Genomic DNA, 24,636 nt, shown 5'->3' with positions numbered 1-24,636 from the left:
ATAGATAAGGACGAACAGCTGTCCAAGCTACCCATAAATACAACTGCTATTTCCGGGTTAGAAATAACAGCTGTCCAACTAACAATAATTAACAATCAGCAATAATGTTTATTTCTAGTCATGCCTTTGCTGAAGTTTAACCATATTGAATTGGAATGAGAAGGATGGCATCGCAATTTCATCAGCAACTGTTAGCAGTAAGCCCAAAAAATGGTGCTCAATATTAATTTATCACCAAAGTTAATAATGATGATATATTGAGTCGATCATTCATACACCTAGCATCCATATTGACGTTGTAATGGGCTCACAATGTTGCTATTCACTATTTCTTCAACAGCATAAATTATCTTAGCAGGGCTAGGAGTCGCCTGCTCTGATACCATGTTAGTTTATTGGATTGCTGCAATATGTAATAGCATTGCCTGTTCAAGGTATATGTTTTCCATATTCAACAGCCTCTCATATTTATATTGAGCATAAGTTATTGAATAGACATGTCTATTCAATTATCAAATAATTAGATTATATAAACTTAATAATTGTTATATATATATATATATATATATATATATATATATATATATATATATATATATATATATATATATATATATATGTATGTATGTATGTATGTATATATTCTCACATATAATAAGTTTATATCCCACATAGAATTATATCTCATATATAATTACATGTATATCCATAGAGTTATCCGACAGAAGCTACCAAACATTAACAATAATTATTATTAAAGTTATACTGTAATAATAATTAAGTGCATATCATAAATTCAATTATGAAGTGACTATAATAAAGCTATAATATAAAGTCACTTTTAAATTATTCCAGCTTGTTTGAGAAGCTACTTCATAAGGAGTTTAAAATAAAGAATGTTCTATCACACATTGCTAAGAGTACAAGTATTCACCAACTAAAAAGCTATATAAGCAAGGTCATCCTTTCATTTGAGAGAGATTATGAAAATTGGATAGAGGAACTATTTTTCCTTTGTCGCTGAAAGGACAGAGCCCCTTGGAATTAGTGAAGGCTGGGCAGAAACCCATTCCTTCATTAAGAGTGGATTCATTTTAGAGCTCACTATTGGAATTCAATGTAGAAATCTGCACAAATAAGAAGAGATTTGGAATCAAAGTGAAAATTCAGATTTTGGAGCCAGCTGAAGTGCTTACTCAGATTTATTAGTGGTCACAAAGGAGTTCTTCAGGTGTTGGAACTACATATAAATTTGATTGTACTGCTGATGAGGGGGAAAACTGAGCATTTAGTGGCCATTGATTCACTGGCAGAGCTTTCCAATATCATCTTTGTTGATTATTTTGGTAGCTTGGTCGGATCCCTTCATGGGCCAACCTAGCAGTGTCCTTGATGGCTGCATCATTCCAGATCAGATCCCTTCAGGTTGGTTCAGCAGGATAATTTGGTGAAGATGAAATAAAAATGCGAGGTTGGCTGGATTAGGAGACAAGACGTGTGTCTTGGAATGAACAAACACTCTTATAAAGATCACTCGAGCATCTTCAAATTAATTTTAAAGCATCTGTGAATTGATATTCAGATATATCATATCTGCGAACTAATACTCAGGCAGAAGTGAATTGATATCCAGGGCAGTGAATTTATGCAGAGGCATTGTGAAAGAGAAAAGTCATAGTCAGGTTGAATTTCTGAGTTTATAAATACTGTGATTGTACTAAACTGGGCAAATTCCTACAGCAGTTTTTAGTGATCACTGTATTAATCTGTTCTCAGAATTAGAGAAATGTTTGCAAATGCTGTTATTTATGTAATGTAATAACTTTGTCAAGCAATCCAAGACTGTGAGAAATTTAATAATAAAACAAGACCAACTGACATCCCAGTTCAACTATCTTCATTGCAACTTGAGTCTGGGCATGTTCACCAGTTTGAAATTAGTGTTTAAACATGAAACAACTTACAGTACAAATAAGCTGAACCACTGTAATAACTGAATGTGAAATCAGTCTCAAATACTATTACCAAATGTATTTTACTGCAATGGTATTTCGTCAAACAAGTCACTGTTAATCCCATTCAGGAGTTGTGTTCACTGTTCTGTCAAACTGAATATCTTTGGAAAATATACGAGGGACATTTCAGCAAACAGTTGTCAAGTATTCATAAGCTGCTTCATTCATAAGACCAACTGCGAACCATGTAAAGTTGCAATATTGTAACATTCAAGCACTGTAATTTGGGTTTGAAATATGTACCTAATCCGTATTACCAGTGTGAAAGCCCGTTTTCTGAAAATAACCCTTTTGCATTGACTGTGGGTTGAGCTGAGCTATGTTGCCTTCACCAAGTTTGTATTTAAACTTACCCGACTCTTCCAAGTTAATGCCGTAGCTTCTCAGAGGGCACACACCACCTCAGATTTTTCCTTGAATGATATGCAGGAGTCTTTTTCCAGAATTGCTAATAAAGATGCGTGAATATCATGCCGCCTTCTACCAACAATCCCAAACCATCGTTCACCTTCAGACGTCAGATATCAAACCCGTGGTTTGCCGACACAACTTCACTCACGAATTTAACCTGCCTGTTCCGGGTTACGTTGGAGACTCAATCCGAGCACATAACTATTTACTTGCTTGCTGTGCGTCCAGTGGTTAGATTCTGAACTCTCCCGCACACATAATCAGTTAACGTTAACTCCCTTTGCAACCGACTGAACTTCCTGTTGCACTAAGGGCTGAGGGCTGAGTGTCACGTTAGGAATGGATATGGAAATCCCGTGGCCATTATAACTGTGATTTTAAACTTCCATCCACCCGACTCCCTTGATATTGACAGAACTTCAGATAATCTGAACTTGGAAATAGTGCACCAAGAAGTTCGTGCCTTCTTCCAGGGACTGTGATGATTGTTCATCAAAAATCTCCATTAAAACTATCCATAAAATAAGTGATCAAGAGAAGCTGGGGCTACGTCCAACATCTCTTATTTGCTTCAAGGGTTTTCGTCCTCAAAGCGACCAGTCACATTTAAGCAACCAGAAATGATAAAATGCTGAGTTCATAAATTCTTCTTGTGTCCTAATCCCAATGCAAACTCGTGCATAAATAGCCTCGGAATGAAGGAAAAGTACCACATGCAAAGAATGTGAGATTAAAAGTCATTTTCGTCCTGTAGTCACTTAAAGTTATTTATAAATTAAATGACTTTAAAACATTAAAGTGACTTAGCTTTGCACCTTTAATAAAGTCCTGGAATAAATTAAATTAAATTCCCCCTTTGAGACTGGAGAGCATCTTGCCTGTAATCAATATTAATCTATCCGGATGTGGAGATAGATTAATTCTGTCGCCTAGAACTAAAATTGAGAAGGGGACATGACAGTGATTTACTTTTGAGATATTCTAGCATAGATCTCTGTATTGTAATCATTCATCTCTAAGATAATTTTGGTGGGTTTTTCACCTCCAAAAGGAGGTTTTCCCAGGGTAACACTATGTTACTATGTTATGAGTTGCATCTTTTGTTCATTTTGTTATTTACTTCCAGTTTGATTGTTAAAATTTACATGGTATCAGAGCCTGGTTCAAATTAGAAGTGATGAGATTGATAGTAAGTGTTTTATCTTTTGCTATTTTTCTACTTAATTCAAGATGGTGCACAGTCTCAGAGTTAAGATAGGTTGGATGGGGCTTCAACTTCACAACACGGAGATTCCGAATTATGATGGAATTGGATGGATATGAGCTTGCAGATTTTGTGGAAAGAAAAAACAGGGAGCCAAAATATGAAGATGAAAAGGTTCAATGGAAGAAGAACGACTTTCAAGCTCAGAAGATATTAGTTGATTCTATAAAGGTATCATCTCCAAGTTGAAGACTGTAAGCCAAATGTTTAACGCCTTGGAGGAGATGTATGGAATTAACAATGCCAGCTGTGCCCTAGCCTTGAAGTAGCAGCTTCATCACATCAAGATGAAAAAAAGAGAGACCACCATAGCATACTTCATGAGAATTTCTAATTTGAGACATCGGCTCTCATCTATTCGAAATGTTGTTGGTGACAAAGGTTTAACCATTTTAGCCCTCAATGGTCTTCTAACATTGTGGGAATCCTTCATACAAGGGATAAGTGCAAGATCAAAATTCCCTAAGTTTGATCGTTTGAAGGCTGATTGTATTCAAGAAGAATCATGACTGGTTGCGAGGTGTTATCAAAAGATCACATGGAGAAGACAATCATGTTCTTGCTGCCCAGTCCAACAAGAAGAAAGGAGGCTATTGGAAAAAGAACAATTTCAAGAGAAAAAGAGATCAAAATTCTGATCTTGCTCCCGATCCAAAGAGGAAGAAGGATCCTTCTCACATCAAGTGCTTCGAGTGTAACAGATAAGGTCACTATGCAATGGAACTTCTCATTTCAGTCAAAGCATCAAGAAGCAAATCTAATGAAGTCTTGAACCAAAAGGTGATGAAGCTTTCCTCTTCATTTCAACCTTGTCAAGTAATTATCCTACAAACAGTGACACCTGGCTAATCAATAGTGGTGCGGCAAGACATATCACTGGCTATCGGGCCATTTATCTGACTTGGTGGAGGAGGAGTCCAACCCACATGTAAGCATTGGAGATGATGCACATTATTGTATAAAAGGTTTTGGTGCTACTTTTCTTAAACTAGCTTCTAGAATTTCTTTCCATCTTAGTGATATCTTTTTCATGCCAGGAATCAAAAGGAACATTATCTCCATATTAGCCTTGGAGGATTAGGGCTAGCAAATTGCCTTTTTCGAAGGAAGAGTACTTGCATGGCCAAAAAAGTCTAGAATCAAATCTGCTCGTCATTGGGAATCAATATGATAGCTTAGACAAGCTTTCAACTTATCTAGTTTGAGCGCTTCTTCACGAATTCCTTGAATCAAGCAAGTTGTGCCATAGAAGACTTGGGCATCTTCACTAAAGATGGTCAAGGGTTTGCCTAAACTTAATCATACTAATGAAGATACATGTAAAGGTTTTGTTATGGGTAAAAATACTAAGAAGCCATCACATCAAAGTGAAAGTAGGTCAAAGGAGAAATTAGCTCCTGTGTATTCTAATTTATATGGGCCTATGTTTGTTGCCTCTCCAAGTGGATTCTTGTATTATGTAATCTTTATTGATGACTACTCTAGAAAAAACACAGATCTATTTCTTAAAATCAAAAGAATCTGATAAAGTCAATGAGTTTAAGGCATTGAATGAAAGCTTATTCAAGAAAAGAATTAAAGTATTGAGATCTGATAATTGAGGTGAATACACCTCGGGTAGTTTTCATGATTTTTGTGTTGAGGGAGGGATCAAGAGGGAGTCCTATGTTCCCTACAACCCACAACAAAATGGGGTTTTAGAATGGCAAAACAGAACAATAGTTTAAGCAACAAAAGCTATGATTCATGATTAGGACATGAAGATTTTTCTATGGGTTAAAGCATCCATAGGAGCTGTATACATTCAGATGCAGCAGTGTTTCTTTGTTCTATTCTTGCTCATGACACTGCCCTCATACCATAAATCAATTTTCAAATGCCTTAGCGGATGGTAAATTTGGGAGACTCGATGTGGGGAAATTCCTAAGAGAAGTGAATTTCCTTCGGAGGGAAATTCCTGAGAGGTGAAATTTCCCCAGGACGGAAATTCTTGTGAGAAGTGAAAATTTCCCGGGAGGGAAATTATTGAAACACGTGAAATTTTCCCATAAGGGAAATGTTTAAGAAATGTGGAATTTCCCAAGGAGTGAAATTGCCGAGAGACAATAAATTTCCCCCATGAGGGAAATTTCTGAGAGACATGAAATTTTCCCACAAGGGAAATTCCTAAGAGATGTGAAATTTCCCCAGGAGGAAAATTCTTGAGACATGAAATTTCCCTAGGACATGGCTCTCTCCAAAAATTCTCTCTCTCAAACATGCAAACCCCTCTCACTCGAACCAAAATTTCTCTAAGTGGCATCAAAGTGCTCGCACAAAACCTGGACAAAAAATTGCTTCGCAAAGGGCCAAAATCACTCGAACTTATCCCGGACTTAGAGACCTAAAAAAATGTCGCCAGCTAAAACCACCTAAGACAACTACTACCCACTAAAGCAAAAGAGGGGGTCTCCATTTGCAATGGGGCAATGGTATGAAAACCACACAATAGATACATGTGTCATGCATCATGCAAAAAGACATGCGTTTGGAAATATGAAAAGACTTGTTTGTATAAATTGAAGAGATCTTTTGTTGTGAGAGGAAGGGTCTTTGGATTCTTTATATATATTGTATTCAATGGAAAACATTGTACTTGAACATTTTTATTATCAATAAAAGAATATTTTTCTAGTGTGGCTGGGTCCTTCAAGTGGAAGGGTTTTCCCAAGGTGAAGTCATTGTGTCTTTTTGTGCCAATTTTCATATTGTTGTTTATCGATATTTGTGGGCTAAACTTTAACACGAAATATGTAGAAATTATGCATTTGTATTGCTTCTAAACTAATGAAAATTTTGTGATGTCCTTTTTAATCTAGTTTGGACACTACTTGAAATTGCACAATTCTATAAATATAACTCAAATTGCTGACAACAAAATGCTTATTTGATAATAAACCATGAAAGATAACTGATAGTAAATGATTATTAATTCTTAATGCATACACTGCCGAAATAAGAGGATCATTGCATAGCAATGATCACAATATATAAGGGTTGTATCTGATATTGCAATGAAATATATGCTCAATAACCTGAAATGTTGTCTCTGATTTATACAATGGATCCATGCTGATATGCAGGTTGTCTGATATAATGATGATGATGTCTTTGATGAACAAGGAATCACACGGAGAATAGAGGTTATCTTGTACAAAAACAATGTTGTATTGCCCAGGCTATATTTGATTTATCGTTATCTCTATGTGCTGGGCAATGGAAGCTGTCTCTGATATACAGATAAATACTTGCACTATTGATTGCTTTTAGTAATCGGCTGTTGTAAACAGAGTTGTCCACAAGGGGATATAATCGATGATCTTGCAATTGATATGGTCTCCCACATATACATGTTCGATCCATTCAAGAGGCACAATGGAATGGTAACTTCTCAACATAATAATAATGAAGAGTCACAGTAGTCATTGCAATATTTAGACTGATTATTGCAGCACTTAACATTAATCATGTGTTTGTAATGCATTGTTAAGAGTCCCATAGAAGCTTAAATTGTTTTGGGAATAAATTGACAAACCAAAGGAGTAGGTTTTTTTGAATGAATCACAAAAAAATTAGCAAAAACTTGAATTTACAAAAAAAAGTGAAAACTTGAAGAAAAAATAGTGAAGAATTAGATTTCTTTTAAATTAAAGGAAATTTCCATGGCATGGATGGTAAATGACTTATATAATGATTCAAAGCACTTCCGAACCTCCTAATATATCTTAAACTTGGAGGACTCTCCTTGTTTTATATATACTCGATCTGCCCATAAGCATCACAAGTATAAGAACATCTCTATTACTTTTGTAGTAATATATACAGATTCTGAAGCAAATCAAATTCATTGACATCAGTGTTTAAACCTGCAAACAAAATTGTGCATCAGTCAACATTATATTGAAATCTGGTAAGAAACTACACATGGTATTAGAGCCTTGTTAAGGAGAGATCTCATCAAGTTTAAGAGATCAGATTTCACTTTAAGTTGCAATATCTCATTATTCTTCAAGATGACAAACACGTTAAGATTCAAACACCACCTTACAAGTGTTGACAACTTTGAATTTGAGAAACTTCGTATAATGATGCTATTAAAAGAGAACAAATTAGAGTCCTTTGTAAAAGAAGAAAGGAAGAACCTAAAGATGATCCAGAGAAAACTCTATGGATCGAGAATAATGAAAAGGCCATGAAAATGATAGTGGATGTTGTTTGAGATCACATAGTGCTTATTGTGGCAAAACATGCAACAACATATCGCATGTTTAAAGCTTCTGAAAATGCATTCATAGTAAATAACATTGGTAGAAAACTCGATCTTAAAAGACAAATGAATAGTATTAGTATGAATAAAGAAGCAGTAAATGCCCTCTTCATGAGAGATCAATTAGCTTTAGTCAGTTGTGAGATTGACAACCAAGAGTTATCCCTAATAGCATTAGGAGGATTGCCAAATTCTTGGGAGTCATTTGTACAAGGTAAATGTTCAAGATCTAAAATCCCAAAACTAGATCGATTAAGATCTAATTGTTTTAAAGAAGAGTCGAGATCAATGACTAAAGGAAAACATAAATCCTTAGATGAAGACATTCATGTTCTTAACACCAACTCTCATAAGAAGGGTAAGAAAAAGAACACCAAGAGGAAAAGAAACTTTCATGGAAAAGGACAGTCAAAATAGAAGAAAGACTTGTCTAAAATTCAATGTTTTAGATGTGACCCATATGGACATTATGCATTAAATTGTCCTGATCGATCAAAACTTCAAGCATCATTTGGCAAAACTGATAAATAAATTGAAGGTCAAGATTCTGAGAAATATGCCTTCTACTTAGCCTTGTCTAGTCAAATATCAACCAAGTCCAACACTTGGATAATTGACAGTGGATCTTCAAGACACATCAGTGGATATCAATATAACCTAGAAAGCATGCAAATAGAAACATATAAAGAAGTTAACATTTGGGGATGATTCTGCACATTCCGTAAAAGGAATTGGGACATGCACCATCAAATTAAAATCTGGAAAATTTATTCAACTTTCTGGAGTTCTATATGTACCAGGTATTAAAAGGAATTTAATATCTATATCAGCACTTGAAGATGATGGTTATAGAATTACATTCATGGAAGGCAAAGTACTAGCACGGGCAAAGAATTCAACTATAAAGAAGGCCCAAACAATAGGAATAAGACAAGGACTATTATACGAGCTTTGCACTAAGACAAATCTTGCACTTGTTCATGAGACTTTAGATTCAAATGAAATCTGACATAGAAGATTAGGTCATATCAACTTTTGTGCTCTAACATCTATGGGGAAGTTGGTAACTGGAATGTCCAAATTAAGTCAAATTCATAATGAATCCTGAAAAGGTTGTGCCTTGGGGAAAAACACAAAAAGTCATTTCCTCATAGTTTGAGCAAAACTAAAGATGTGTTAGAACTAGTGCACTTGGACCTATATGGACCCATGTCTACACCATCCATAGGAGTGTTCTTGTACTATGTGATATTTGTTGATGATTTTTCAAGGAAGACATCAATATACTTCCTTAAGTGCAAAGAATTTGAAAAGATTCTTTCTAAATTTAAAGAATTCAAAACTATCACTGAAAACTCCTCAAAAAAGAAAATTAAAATTCTAAGAACACACTTCTCAAGTATTCAAAGATAATATATGATATATTTAAGATAATGATGTTACTTGAATATTTTTAAGATAACTATGTTAATCCATGTTCAGAGTTTGTAATAGGTCCCAGATAACAATACGAAATATTTATCCGCGAATAATGAACTATTGATGTAATTATGTCTAAGTGTTCACATTTGCAACACTAGTTTCACAGTATAAAGTAATGAAGCAAATTTTAGATGCTTAAAAACAGAAGTATTTTATTTTACCAACATAATCTGTAATTGATGTGTAGTCTTCTAATCAAAAGAATACACTTCTGAAGTATTCAAAGAATTCTGCAAACTTGCTAGGATTAAGAGGGAGTTTACAGTTCCCTACAACCCTCAATAGAATGGAGTTGCTTAAAGGAAAAATAGAACCATTGTAGAAGCTGCTAGGGCTATGATATTTGATCAAAACTTGAGCATGTCATTTTGGGCTGAAGCATCTAATACATTAGTCTATATTCAAAATAGATTTCCTCACTCACATCTGGACAACAAAATTGTTCAAGAAGCATTTTTAGGTATGAAACCTAACATTAGCCATTTAAGGATATTTAGATGTCTTGTGTATGTTCATGTACCTAAGGAGAAAAGGACAATGTTAGAAACTACTGGAAGGAAAGAAATTCTTATTGGTTTTAGTGAAACAGTAAAGGGTTACAGAATCTACATACCAAAATAGAAACAAATAGAACTCAGTAGAGATATCATCTTTGAAGAAGACATTGCTTTCAAAAGAGCCAAAATTTCAGATGAACTAGATATGGATGACTTATCTTGTTCCCTAGAAGAGCCTCCTGCTCTTGAAATTTAGAGGGAGTACCCTGAAGAGTCTTCAAATGAAAATGAGATACTTCTTAAGACTCAAGAAGAGACTCTTGACAATAATTCTAAAAGGCCGCTTTGAGCAAGAAAAATTATAGAGGAAGGAGATGAATTTGCTGCACCTTCAAGGACATTTAGAGAAAGCAAAAGACCTCGAAAATTAACACGTGTGAGATTCCAAACTCTGAACCTTCTAATGCTTCTGAAGCTCTTAAACGTCAAGTTTGGAAAGATGCAATGGTGGAAGAATATTAGTCTATACTAAAAAATGATGTTGTTTGGGATATAGTTTCTAGCCCTAAAGGAAAATTTGTTGTTTCATTTAAATGGATCTTCAAAGTTAAGTATGCTACAAATGGTAGCATTGAAAAACATAAAGCTCATTTTGTGGCTAGAGGATTGTCTCAAAAGGAAGGAATCGACTTTGAAGAAGCTTTTGCACCAGTTGCCAGGTATACCTCATTTAGAACTGTAATAGCCATTGCAACAGCTAAAGGTTGGAAAATTCATCAAATGGATGTAAAAATTGCTTTTCTAAATGGAATGATTGAGGAATAAGTATACTTGGAACAACCAAAAGGATTTGTGACTCATGATGATGCCTCATATGTATGTAAATTGAAAAGCGCTCCATATGGACTCAAACGGGCTCTGCGAGCCTGGTATGAAAGGATTGATAAATATCTTCTAAGTCTTGGATTCACCAAGAATGATGCTGATCCAAATCTTTAATTTAAAGTGACTAAAGGTGATATGTTGATTCGAATCCTTTATGTTGATGACCTTCTGATTACAGGAGAAGACCATCTTATTAATCAGTGTAAGAAATAATTGACTTTTGAATTTGACATGAAGGACTTAGGGATTCTTCAATACTTGGATTGGAAGTTCGTCAAAAGCCTGGGAATATCTTCCCACATCAAAAGATGTATATTGTCGATATTCTGAAAAGATTTGGATTGTGGAACTGTTGACCTATGTCAACACCTATGGAAACCAACTTACACGAGCTAAAGGAAGCAAGTACTAAATTCAGAGTTATTGATCCCATTTTATACAGACAAATAATTGGGTCTCTGATGTATCTTGTGAATACTTGACCAAATATTTGCTATGTTGTGAATACATTATGTCAGTTCACATGTGAACCTTGAGAAATACATCTTGTTGCTTTGAAACATATATCAAGGTACCTTCAAGACACTATTGGGTATGAACTTAAATATGAGAATACCAGCTCAGAGTTACATGGATATACTGATTTTAATTGGGCCGGAAGTGTAAAAGACCAGAAAAGCACATTAGGATGTTATTTCAGTTTAGGATCAGCTATGATCTCATGGATTTGTAGGAAGCAAGCTTCAGTCGCTCAGAGTTCTACCTGGGCAGAGTACATTGTAGCAGCAATGGAAGCAAGAGAAGCAGTGTGGCTTGGAAAATTGCTTTCTAGTTTATTCTATGAGCCTCTAAAACCTACCACTATTCACTGTGATAACCAAAGTTGTATCAAGTTGTCTGTGAAACCGGTATTTCATTATAGATCTAAGCATATAGAAATCCCTTACCACTATGTAAGAAACATGGTGGAAAGAAGAGCTATTCAATTGGAATATATTAATACAAGTGATCGAACAACTGATATTCTCACCAAGCCTCTTCCTAAAGTGAAGGTTGATCATTTAGAAAGAAACTTGGTGTGGTTGAAATGTAAGTTTATGAGATTGAGTCTCAACTTTGTAAATTTGTATTCTTTTTAATAAAGATGTTTAAAGTGTAAACTCTTTTGTCATATGTGTGACTCTATAACTTATGGGCCTACCCTATGTACATTATTGAAGGGTGACAATCTTTTATAATGAAATGTTCACTCTAACATTATAAGGTGACGACTTTATAATGATTAGATTACTATCATGATGAATATCATGTGACTTGATATTCATGGACAAGTCATGATAGTTAAAAAGGACATATTGATAGATATCATGTGACGTGATATCTGTAGAAGATTAGTATGCTTATTTTATCATGGTGGATATTATGTGACATAATATCTATGGATATACCATGATCTATTATGGTAGATATCATGAGACTTGATATCTGTGTACACACCCTAACTGGAAAGAATATCACGAGACTTGATTTTCTTAACTATATCACTAACTAGCTGATATCACTTTTCAAATAAGGAGAACTTATATATATGCACTTTGTCTTCCATAGCTAAGAGGGAGTATTAAAGCATGTAGCTTCGGTGTGACAATGACTGTGATCAATGATATATATATATATATACCAGTATGATTTATATACTGATATACATACATACACACACACACACACACACACACACACACACACACACACACACACACACACACATATATTTTAACTAAGATCATATCTTAGTCATGATCGTAACATATTCTGATCCCTTCGATTTAAGATCTTTATCGATCTGTATAAATATCATTATCGGGCTGCATGTGAATCAAGTTCATTATGATCAGTAATATATGTTTAGATTTGTGTTAAGTCTAACTAACCCAGAATGGGTATGATAATCAAACACCGAATAGGTGTGATTAAAATAATTGAAAGATATTTACACAAGATAATCTTTCGATTATTTTATGGTATCAGAGAAAATACTTCAAATTTTTTTCGAAAAATTTATAATTTCTATTGAAATTATTTGTTAAGATTTTTCGAAATTATTTCTGATCTTTCACAAACAACCTAGCTAGGGTTTCTGTTCGGACATCCAATTTCTACAAATCGTGGTCGAATTTGAAAAACACTTTTTTTTGTCATCCGACTTTGGAAAAATTGGGTTTTTTTTTGAAAAATCACGGCCATAAATCAAGCCCAGTCCACATGATCTGAGGTTTTGCTAGTAGCTGATCACATCAACATCCATTTTCGTGGAGATCTTCATGCCCCAGATCGCAGAAATCACGATTTCACAGTGACGTTTTTTTATAAAAATGGGTCTATCTGATTTTTTTTTGCTCTGGGCCTGCATGTTCATGCCTTATTGGGAGTTCTTCACAACCCAACACTTGTCTAAGTTCACAAGAAGTTCTTTGTGAAAACAAACCAGTCATTTTCTGTCTGTAAAACTTCATTTTTTTTGCAGATTTGACCATTCCAGCCGACGGCTAGGATTTTGCCTGAAACCGTATTTTTTTTGTTTGAATTTTTTTTATTACAAATTCTTGGTGGGTTTTTTGAGAGCTCAATTGGGTTGTCATCTGTCTTTTCTGGGTGCCTCAATTTTCAAGCCAGGGGATCCAGAAATCGACAGCATATTCCTTTTAGGTTTTTTGAGCTCTCTTCTGGGTCACTCTCTATTTCTTTTGGGTACTTGTCATTTTTTTTGGGTCAGCCTAAACATTGCCTCGAATTTCGTGCAAATGGCATCCTTGACCAACCTAATGCTAGAAAATAGTCAACAGTTTAATGGCACCAATTACAACCACTAGAAGCAACGCATGTTAACCATCTTCGAGTATTGTCGTTTGGAGGCACTTGTTCTAGGTACGGAAACTCGTCCTGCCCCACTGGCCTGCCCGATGGGACCTCCGTTACAACAGATCAAGATAAATTTGATAATTAGAATCGTGAAGTTGTTTTGCTTCTCAAGCTCTCTGTCATAGATGATCAACTACCTCAGATTCCCTTTGGTAAGTCGGCTATAGACATCTGGAAATATTTAAAGGAGCTGCATGAAACATCCGATAAGAGTCAAGCATTCTTTCTGAAGAATCAGTTGTTTTCCATTATGATGGATGAATGTATGTCCTTATAGGAACATCTCACGTAGATTAAAGACATTTGTGATCAGCTTGAAGCCATCGGTCGGACAATGGAGGAAGAAGATATGGTAGTTATTACCATGAAAAGCTCGCCAACATCTTATGAGCATTTCATAGAGACTCTCAACATTACCTCAACTAATGTTGATATGAAATTCCCAGAGTTGTGAACCAAACTCCTACAGTAGGATCACTAGAAGTAGCAATTTGGCAGTTGTGCTTCCTCACCGTCGTCAGAACAAGCATTTGCAACTAAGTTTCAGCCATCTTAGTCATCTCCACAAGGTGGTTCCCATCAATCCTCAGGAAGTTTTCAGCAGAAGAGTGTTCAGTGTCATTACTACCATAAGTACAACCACATGAAGAAAGATTATCTTGTGTATTGAATAAATCAAAATTACAACGAGCTTACAAGCTCATATATATATCAGCAGACTACTCTAAGGTGGGAACATACAACAACTAAATAGATTTCTCTTCAACCAGCTGACGAATGTAATGACAATGTGTTTCGACATGCTTGGTTCGTTCATGGAAGACCGGATTCTTTGCCAGTTTGAGTACTCCCTGATTATCACAGAATATAGGAGTCGGTCCTGATTAAGGACATGCATATCTGCAAGCATTTGTCGAAGCCAAACTGATACCCTGCTTCAGTCGAAGACAGGGCCACTACCTATTGCTTCTTCTAGTCCATGTCACAGCAGCAGATCCTAAATTGAACACATATATGGCGGTAGACTTACGATCATCAACAGAGCTGGCCCAATCTGAATCTATGTAGCCTCATAGTGTAGAATCAGACTTTTGAGTGTATAGAAGACCATAATCAAGAGTACCACTCACATAGCACAGGACACGCTTTGCAGCTGTCCAATGATCAGTCTTGGTTGCTGTCATAAAGCAGGAGATATAGCTTACAACAAAACTAATGTCAGTTTTCAGCAGAAGAGTGTTTAGTGTCATTACTGTCGTAAGTATAGCCACATGAAGAAAGATTATCTTGTGTATTGAATAAATCGAAATTACAATGAGCTTACAAGCTCATATATACAAAACGGATATACAGAAAATAGAAACTATCTACATACGAGAGATAGAGCATTGTTAGAAATATTCTAATAGTGATAGTGAATGGTCATGTCTCCATTCGTAGACATGCCCATTCACTCTCACACCCCTCCTTGTTTTACATATACTCAATCTGCCCGATATTGCAAGGCATCGAAATCTACTAATGCAAGCATATCAAAGGAACATAAGCATCACAAGTATAAGAACATCTCTGTTACTTATGTAGTAACATATACAGATTCTGAAGCAAATCAAATTCATTGACATCAGTGTTTAAACCGGCAAACAAAATTGTGCATCAATCAACCTTATATTGAAATTTGGTAAGAAACTTCACAATTATAAACCATTCATTAGAAAGCCCCTTAAGGCTTATTCTCATCAACTAATAAGTAGGAGAATTCATTTTCAAGAATTCTCTCAAGTTCCTTTTTATTATATATAATCAATATACAAATTATATACAGAACTGGCCTGATGTGTGTGTGTGTGTGTGATATATACACATTTATATACCAAAACAATTTTATATATGTTGAAGTTAGAGATTGAATTGCATGAACCATTTAATTTGATATTGAATAATTTTATTAATTGTCTAAACTTATGTCATAATTGATAAGCCTAAATTGATTATAATGATCATTGTAGGGTTCTTTGTTTTCTCCGAAATAAATAAAGCAAAACTTTCTTACCCTGTACTTTTTGGTCATTGCAAGAAATAAATAAGGCAACTTTGTTACTTTTGTTTCATATTGCAACAATTTAAATATATTAATTATATAAACAAAATCAATGTTAAAAAAGAAATAGTATCAATCAAGCTATACACTATACACTATATTCAATGTAGAAAGAGAGGAAAGTTTTGTTTGTAATTGCCTATCTCCCATGTTACTTCCTAACTGACTTCAGTTTTGTCTTGGAATCAACCCTTTATCTATGCGATTCATCAGTTTTATGAGTTTTTTTTAGGGTTTCATAGGTTTTGATAATTATGCAGTGGTATTGAAATGTGATTATGAACAAGGAAATTACGATATAAAGCAATGATGTAATTCTACATATAGGCCAATGTTATAATTCGATGGCATTATCATATATCTATGTATGACATGGTTATACATCTATTGTATATGTATATATGACATTATCAACTACTATGCATATGTATAGAATGACATATATGATGGTGTCATGGATGGATGCATGTAGAGTTATGATATTTGCACATATAACTTACTAAATGCAATGCACAACATGATGATGGTTGCCACAACTGATCATCAAGCCATCGGTCCTTCGTATAGCTATGGTGGTGTTTATAAGTCATCATCTTTGGTCACTTAGTGTTGGCATTTTTCATTGATGATTTATGGTTACTCTTTTTATGGCAGCACCTTCATCTAGTGCCGGCATGTGTATGCTGACACTTAGACTCTATATCATGTTTGATGTATGATTACCATGTGTTGTTATTCCTTCCCATAGATGCTAAATGATCATCGCTCAGTGTCAAAACCCTGCAAAGTCATTGGCCAACAAATATGATGGATTTAGAGATGACTATTCAATTTCTATTTTATCTTTTGGTATGATGCCAGGAATAAGCTATTTTTTGAATGAGAATACTACTGCATGTGTAAGTCCTTTGCAGAACTGTGCATTTTCTTAATTAAGAGGATGCTTCTTCTTTTAATGCTAACTGGAAAAACTAGATGCATAGCTACAGCTACACATCTGCATGTGCAACGGGTGTCTAAGAGAGAATGGCAGTTATGTTTGTGATTTTAGCATTTTGAATTAACATCTAAATGTCATTATGTGGGTAATCGAAGCTTTGAAGTTTATGTGCAGAGGCAAAAAATACACTTGAACCGCCAAGCAGGTAAAAAACACCATGTCAGCTCTTCACATTCATTAGTTTTAACAGGATCGAATATCCTGCAAGGCGACGTTTAAACTATCATAGATATGCTTTAATGAAATCGACATGTCCAGGAAAAATGCATTAAGTATTGGTAATATGTGTATTACAGAACGACGTTAACATCTGTAGGAGTGCAGAGGTTAAAGGAATGCAACGATAGATTGTGGTGAAATCTAATAACCGTCGTGCATTCAAGACTTTTGGGCAGGTGTAATAATGCTTGTGTATGAATTGGATGAAGGTTTTGGTCCTTGAGCAATCTGACTTACAGGTCTAGAAATGAACTACGAGTGTGAGGATTTGAAGACTCATCATTTTATATAGGCTTGAAAAGAAACGTATGTCATGAGTAGAAAATGATAGGGAACAGTGAGAAAATGTTTTTTATTGTATTTGATTATACAGTTACCAACTGTTAGCTTTTTAAAAAGAGGTGAAAAAAAGTTTGGTGCAAAACAAAAGACAAATTATAACAAGAAAGAAATGCATAGGATGATCATCACTGACTATGAATTTTCATAATATACATCGGGCTATTGTGTGTGTGTTTTTTTTTTTCAGAAGAGAAAAGTGACTATTTTCTAGTTTTTTGGTGACCTAAAGAAGTCTGTGAAGAGAAGGGTTTAGTGGGGTCTGAGATGCAAAAGCAATAGGTAGAAGTGAAATGATTCTGTTCTATGTTTGTAGGTTTCAATGTTTAACATAGTATGAGTTGAGTTCCTTGTTTACACAGTTTGCACATTCTCGAGTAGTGTGGTTAGATTTTGTGCTATGAATGCAATCCTAAGCAAGTGGTAACAACGTATTTGGAGCAGCGCATATTGGATTTGAAGATCTGGTTTACTGTACTTATTCTGTGAGTTTTACCATCTTTTGGTAAAACAAGAGCCTAAGCTGGGTGTAGCTCTTGATTCTTATTTCAGATATAGTGGGTAGAAACCCTCTTGAGGTTGTTGCCTCTGGTTATCCAGGTTGAAGCCTGTGTTGTAATTGAGCAAGTAAAAGAGTTGCAGCTCTTAATTGTACTGGGTGGCAGCCCATATTTTTTGAGATTAGTGTTACTGTGGTTTTTACCCAAAAGGATTTCCATGAGATGAATTTGTGTTTCTCTATCTTAATTTGTTATGTGTTTGATTTTAGTTTGAAAATACTGATTCACCCCCTCCCACCCTCAGTATTTATGTGTTTTCAACTTGTAGATAACATCATAGCTATGTCCTATGCATGGTGGATGGATGCCTTGGTGATTGCCAAGCTCCATCTATCATAATATTATTTCTATACTCTATGAAAAAATGCAGACTCTGTACAAAGATTATGTATTTTCATTCCTTGCCAACTTATTTACATTTCAAAGATATTGGGATATCACAATTTTCCTTTAATAACTTATATGTATGTATTTTTAATGAATGTTGCATCCAGATGTATTCATAGTAAGGGCCATGGGAAATGGTTGTATTTGTATTTGATACTGTATCCTTGTCCATTAATCAAAGAAGAGAGCATCCCTGAGCCAATGAAATGTTCATACAAGTTTACAACCATTATGAAAATAAAAGGCAATGTAAGTAAAATAAAAAGATTCTTCATGCTTATTGAATTTTTAAACCAAATAGTTCTAGCATCTATCTGCTTACCTTATGGTGTTTCTACATTGTTGTTAATCAATATTGATGGTAACAAAATGATTAAATCATTAATGTTACTCTCAAGTTAACAACTTCCTGCATCAAGCAAATAGATTAAAATGTAGATCATACACACGTCTTCTCCCTATTATGTAATTTATGTAGTATTGAGGATAAGCAGATGCATACTCTTTTAGAAGCTTTCTTTGTGATTTACATTTTGTTAAGACAATCAATATGCTTTTTTTCATTAAGATAATCAATGTGCTTTTTTCCATAACAGGTTCGACCGGTGGTTGAGACAGGATACGAAAATTTACTGCTTGTACGCCTTTTACTGGAAATGAAGAAGCCTACCATCCAAAAATCTTCAGTAAGTTTATACTTAACTTATGGCATTCTTCACTTGTATTTTACTTTCTTGTTTGCATTTCTAAGTAGCTTTTGCACTTTGATTGCCTGTTACATCTGGTTCCTGCTTTTAGATCATTTTAGATTTATTAAAGTTTGTTTGCATTCTAAAATTGTCATGTTTTAGTTATATCAGTACAGTTTCTAATAACATAGTGCGGAGTAAGGTTGTGCCTGGACTGAATGTAGAAGGAATATTGGAGAACTGGTCAAAATTGAGACCTATCATAATGAAAGAATGGGATGCAAAAAAGGAAGAGCTAGTAGATCTTTTTGGGAAAATCAGGGACGATTGGATGGAACAGGACCTTTCAAGTTGGATCGGAGCTAACAGGTACATCAACTAAAACACTTTAAAATTTATTATCTTTAGTTGCAGTTCTCTATTTTATTCCTTTGTATTCTTTGTTCTATCAATGTCTTAGCTTGCAATGTATGGAATGGGCCAAGAATATGAAATGATTAAATTTTGAAAAACTAACAAATTCAAAAGGCTCAAGAAGAAGCCTAAACAAGATTTCTTTTAGATTATAGCTTGAAATATTTTTAAAACAACTATGTTTTGATCTTTCACTTGAAGCTATTCAGAAATTCATCATTGCTTATTCAATCTAAGATGTAGAAAACCTCACTGCTTAAAATACATACAACATGCTCAACCATATCGTGATTACATTGATTTTTCCATGTGATTCACTATCACATTTATACTACTGCCATCTAGAATACCTTAATGCACTAGGCTAATCAAGAATATAATGGCAAAGATTGAACTTCTCCATTCCTACTATATTTTGAATCTCAGAGAGTGTGTGTGGATGATGGCTCTGTATGTTGTGGATTACTTAAGTAATGCTTTAGTCAAAGATTAGTTTACGAACTGATGCTTTAAATGGCTTTCTGCCAAGTTTCCATAGACCACAGACTTTATATTACTTGAAAATTACAAATAAACCTTATTGTTCTGCAGACTACGAGATAAAGAAAAAAAAAAGAAATTTTATTAATGTTTAATACTTATGGATGGCCATTTCAGGACAGTGGGACACATAAATCTAGAATGCAATAGAAAAATACCAGAGTTAGAGGGACCAAGTTTTGAAAGTGCCAAACACTAAGTACTAAGAACTGTAAACCATAATAACTAGTACAAATATAGGTAGCTATGTGTGTCATGACACTTCCTGTAAGACAGATTACAGCTTCAGTAGATGGAACAAAGGCAATAGATTAATGGATAAAAAGACCGACCTCACCAATAACCTAGGAATTAAAATTCAAAAGACCAACAAAGATTTAAAAGATTACAGTGAAAAGTGAAAGGCGGACTAAGAGATTATAGTTAATAGCGAAGTGGTAAGTTTAGCCCAGATTTAAGATAAACAGCAGTAAGGAAGAGCAAAAAGATGTAAGAGACACAGCATTTTCATGGGAAAATCCTTCAAGATGAAGGGAAAAACCCAGTCACACAACCAAAAATATCACTTTATTGATCAGAAAATGTTCAAGTGTACGATGCTTTTTGCTTGTTGTGATATATATAACAATTAGAGAGATTCTTCACATTACAACCAAAGGTCTTTTGATTTTCTCAAAACACGACTTTTCATATTTCAAATACAATTCGTCGTATTTTAATGCCTCAACACATGTCGTATGGCACATATCTTTATATTTAATATTAAAAATATTATCATAAATGTCCTCTTCAGCTGAAGGTGACCATAACAATAATAACACCCATATTTCTAATGATAAATATCTCTATTTCAGCTACAATATTCAACACTCCCTCTCAGCAAGAGAGAGATCTTTAGCTAAGTAGTCACACAAGGCTGCAACCAAAAATGTCAATGATAAATCCTATTCACAACCAGCTTTCATCACATACTCTCTCAACGTGATGTTTTCATGGAATCTCTCAACATGACACTCTCGTAAGGCCCTTACATCATGGACTCTCTCTATGTGATGTTGTCATGGAATCTCTGAACATGACAATCCTTTAAGGTTTGCAACCCACTTTCATCATGGACTCTCTCAATGTGATGTTGTCATGGAATTCCTCAACATGACAAGATAGTAAGGTTTACAACTGGCATTTTATCATGGATTCTCGCAACATGATATGGTCATGGAGTCTCTCAACATGACTTCTAACTCCCATCATGGAATCTCTCAATGTGATGACATCATGAACTCTCTCTACATGATGCTCACTATGAGTCTCTCATAAATGAATGAGTTATTAGGTTGTCCTTACAATTATAATAATTTCACATAAATAAGAGCTCGGAATCAACAAGAAAAGAAATCACAATTGAGACTCATTTCCAACCAGACTCAAAAAATCTATAATACCAAAATATTAGCAATATGTATATGAAGACTCCCTCGTAACATAAATAACTTTGATGACCGTAAGAAGATAGCAAATGAAACATCCCTCTGAAGTTAAAAATCGCCCTCTGAATATGTAATACTTATCTTGTTGCATCTTGCAACCAAGAAACTTAATAAAATTAAACACTCATCCAAAATATATCTGTTTGAAGCATAATATTCTTGATCATGCATACAAATATGATTCAATAACTAGTAATTATATACAGAACTATCTTTCATAGAGGTAATGCATACAGCTGTTGTACATAGGCTCTAGCAGATGAGCAAAAAATAATTCCAACTAAACAATATATGCAGGCTCCTTAAGTTTAGTTCGAACAATAAATGAATACTTAGCTTGCTAAGTGTGTTCGGCTTCCAATGTAGCTTGTGAGGAGCGATGGACAATCCTTCTGAGAAATGGCATATGAAGAAAACACATTTTGTGTAAATCTCAGATGAACAGAACAAAAATTATGAACTTATACCCTTTCAAGGTTGAAATTGAAACTGAATATCACAACTTTGCAGACATACGACTAGAGATAATTTTGATTCGTTGCTATAGCAAGGTCAGTGACATACATTATTAAGAAGGATAATAAAAAAATAAATGCCACTTCTAAGTGCTGCTTGAAGCTTAACCGCTCAGAATTCTTAACGCAGGAAAAGAGGGAGATGTCAGGGAATATGAGCGAGTTCTTTTGAAGACAACAAGGACTAATGTAGGATACTGACAAAAAGAGAGAGCATCTGTGACAAGGTAGCTTCAGTGCAACCTACAGGTTTTAATGCTCCAGCACTTGATCCTTCCACCTCAGACTTTCAAGAAACTCATACAAAATTCTCTTTCCTGCTCTATGATGTCTCTTCATATGCAGTCCAGGATGAACAAAAAAACTAACTTGCCATCCATACAAACTCAAGACCAGCATACTTTCTACGTACTTTGCAGAGGAGGCGAAAATGAGATATCAGTTACAAGAAATCGATAAAAAATGCCCATGCCAGCACAACCCGTCAGGACATAACAAGAAGATTATATGATGCCAAGAATTTACAGTTGCCGTTGGTAGATAGGTTCAAATCATAATTGACAACTATCTGTACAGGATCATAAACCACAGTAAATTTCAGTATTACTCTTCTGTCAGCAACAGAGAAAGAATGTATCAGTAACTTCTAGTCTTTTAAAAAAGAATCAGTAACTATTTTCGATAAGTTTCAAAGAGAATATGCATTGAGTCATGCAAAAGACGAATTCACATTAAGAAATGGCAGGTTTCCAACAAGGCAAAACCACAAATTTTAGAGATGCTCGGACTTCTTCAAAATGTTGAAGATGATAGATGTTTGTCATTGATGTCAAAGGCACTTTGAATAGTATAAAATATTGTCATTGGTATCTAACATGCTAGAAGTCAAAACAGTGTTCAAGATGTCAGAGAGTGATAAGTATAAATTTTTTGATATACAAAGATAAAGTCTTTAGCGGTAATATTAAGCCAAATTGGGGTTAACTGCAGAAGTATGCATTGTAGACCAGTCGAAGAAGAATAATTTGTATATTGCACTTGCTTAGAAAAGAATCGATGTTCATAACTATACAGGTCCTACTATGATCTGAAGCTGAAACATGTCAATGTTTTCCAATGAAGAAATCCTCCTATTCGAACCTGCATAGTGCCCAGTCCACACAGAAAATATGAATTTTATTAATGCACACATGGACTTACAAAATTACAACATTAATAAATAATGTGAGTATAATAAGTCTATGTTAAACGACACCTAATAAAAGTGCAGTGATATTATAGAAGGCAAAAATCTCTGTGTAATCACATAAGAGTAATAACAGCAATATGGATGCACAAAGAAAGCAAAAAGAGTCAAATTCTCCAGCCCGAAAATCTGTGCAAGTCCATGGAACAACAAAGGCATTAAAGACGAAAGATTTCATTCAGACAAATTACGTCAGATTCAAACTTGGAAACTCTGTTGAAAAGAATAAAGGCAGCAGCATATACAAATAAACAAAATTAAATCACAACAATGAAGTTAAGGTTTGGTGCATGATGGTAATAACATATACAGTGATACAACAATTTATACAGGCAGAGAAAAAGTACAAAGATGTCAGCATGGGCTTGTGAATTAAGACTCAATGAGCATTTCTTTAGTAAGGAAGAATGACTAAAATATTCCAAGCACCTCCTGATAGTCTGAGCCAATGCGAACAATGGCAGCAGGCAGAGCATATTGACAACGTCATCAAATAAATTGAATAACTACAATAAGCATTTTGTTTGGAAACAAATGACTTATGCGACTAAAGCGGGCATATTTAAATAATTAAAGATATAATCCCAAAAAGAAGACACAATGGCAAAAGAGATTGGGAGAACCATATTTATGGCAAGCATTTAAAAATATGAGAAAAACAAGAGCTCTTTGCGAGCAGGAGTCCCTGCCTTTTGGGGTTATAGTGGGGTTTGTAGTTGTTAGTGTGCGTTATGAGGGAAATCATCTTGAAATGTTTATGTGGTGGAAGTCAAGTAGTTGAAGATTTCAAGATGATAGTGACATAACATAGGTTTAACATAGTTGTTGCAAGCGATGCAGGATATCTTTCTTTATTTGTTGCTGTAAAGTGGAATTTTTATAAGCAACTACCTTCGGATCATTAGTCGTTGGCAGAATCATTGGCACCTATAATGGATAAATAAAGAGTACAAATATTATATAAAGCCAAGAAAATAAATCTTCAAGAATAAAGAGTATAAATATTATATAGAGCCAAGAAAAGAAATCTATGCAACAAAGATATCCATCATTAGTTGAGTAAGCAACATTGTTGAGGTGGAAAAGAAGTTTGAGTGCAGTGGGTTGGTGCTCGCAAAGATGGCAAAGGGAGTTGGAGCTTCTTGTAGGTCGGAGCTTGCTAAGTGTGGGAGTTGGAGCTTCTAGTGAGTCGGTGCTCATAAACATAGAGATTGGAGCCTCTAGTAGGTCGAAGCCTACAATACATTGTAAAAGAACAAAGTTTATATAAAAGCATTTATTGTCATGGGTTTCTCCCGCATTGGGTTTCCACGTAAATCTTTGTGTCACTGTGTTCATGTGCATAATTGTTGATTTCAAC

The 24,636-nt window shown here is 34.8% G+C and overlaps 1 protein-coding gene across 4 annotated transcripts in view; it reads left to right on the top strand.

Annotated features, from left to right (window-relative positions):
* The window catches only part of LOC149544506 (ribosomal RNA small subunit methyltransferase G), a 144,313-nt gene that overhangs the window by 5,793 nt on the left and 113,884 nt on the right, over positions 1 to 24,636 (top strand). For 3 of the 4 annotated variants that reach the window (XM_089795157.1, XM_089795158.1, XM_089795160.1), the window contains 2 exons: positions 18,982 to 19,071; positions 19,277 to 19,443. In XM_089795157.1, coding sequence (XP_089651283.1) covers positions 18,982 to 19,071; positions 19,277 to 19,443 — 257 coding nt within the window. Of the gene's footprint in view, positions 1 to 6,817; positions 7,113 to 18,981; positions 19,072 to 19,276; positions 19,444 to 24,636 lie in introns of those variants that run through there. The other variant, XM_089795159.1, reaches the window with a different exon arrangement.

The sequence above is a fragment of the Cupressus sempervirens genome, chromosome 8 (assembly GCF_028749045.1).
Source record: "Cupressus sempervirens isolate cs-2001-9-10 chromosome 8, ASM2874904v1, whole genome shotgun sequence".
Classification (NCBI taxonomy): Eukaryota; Viridiplantae; Streptophyta; class Pinopsida; order Cupressales; family Cupressaceae; genus Cupressus; species Cupressus sempervirens.
The sequence above is the reverse complement of the archived record's forward strand: the minus strand, read 5'-3'. Positions and strand labels throughout refer to the sequence as shown.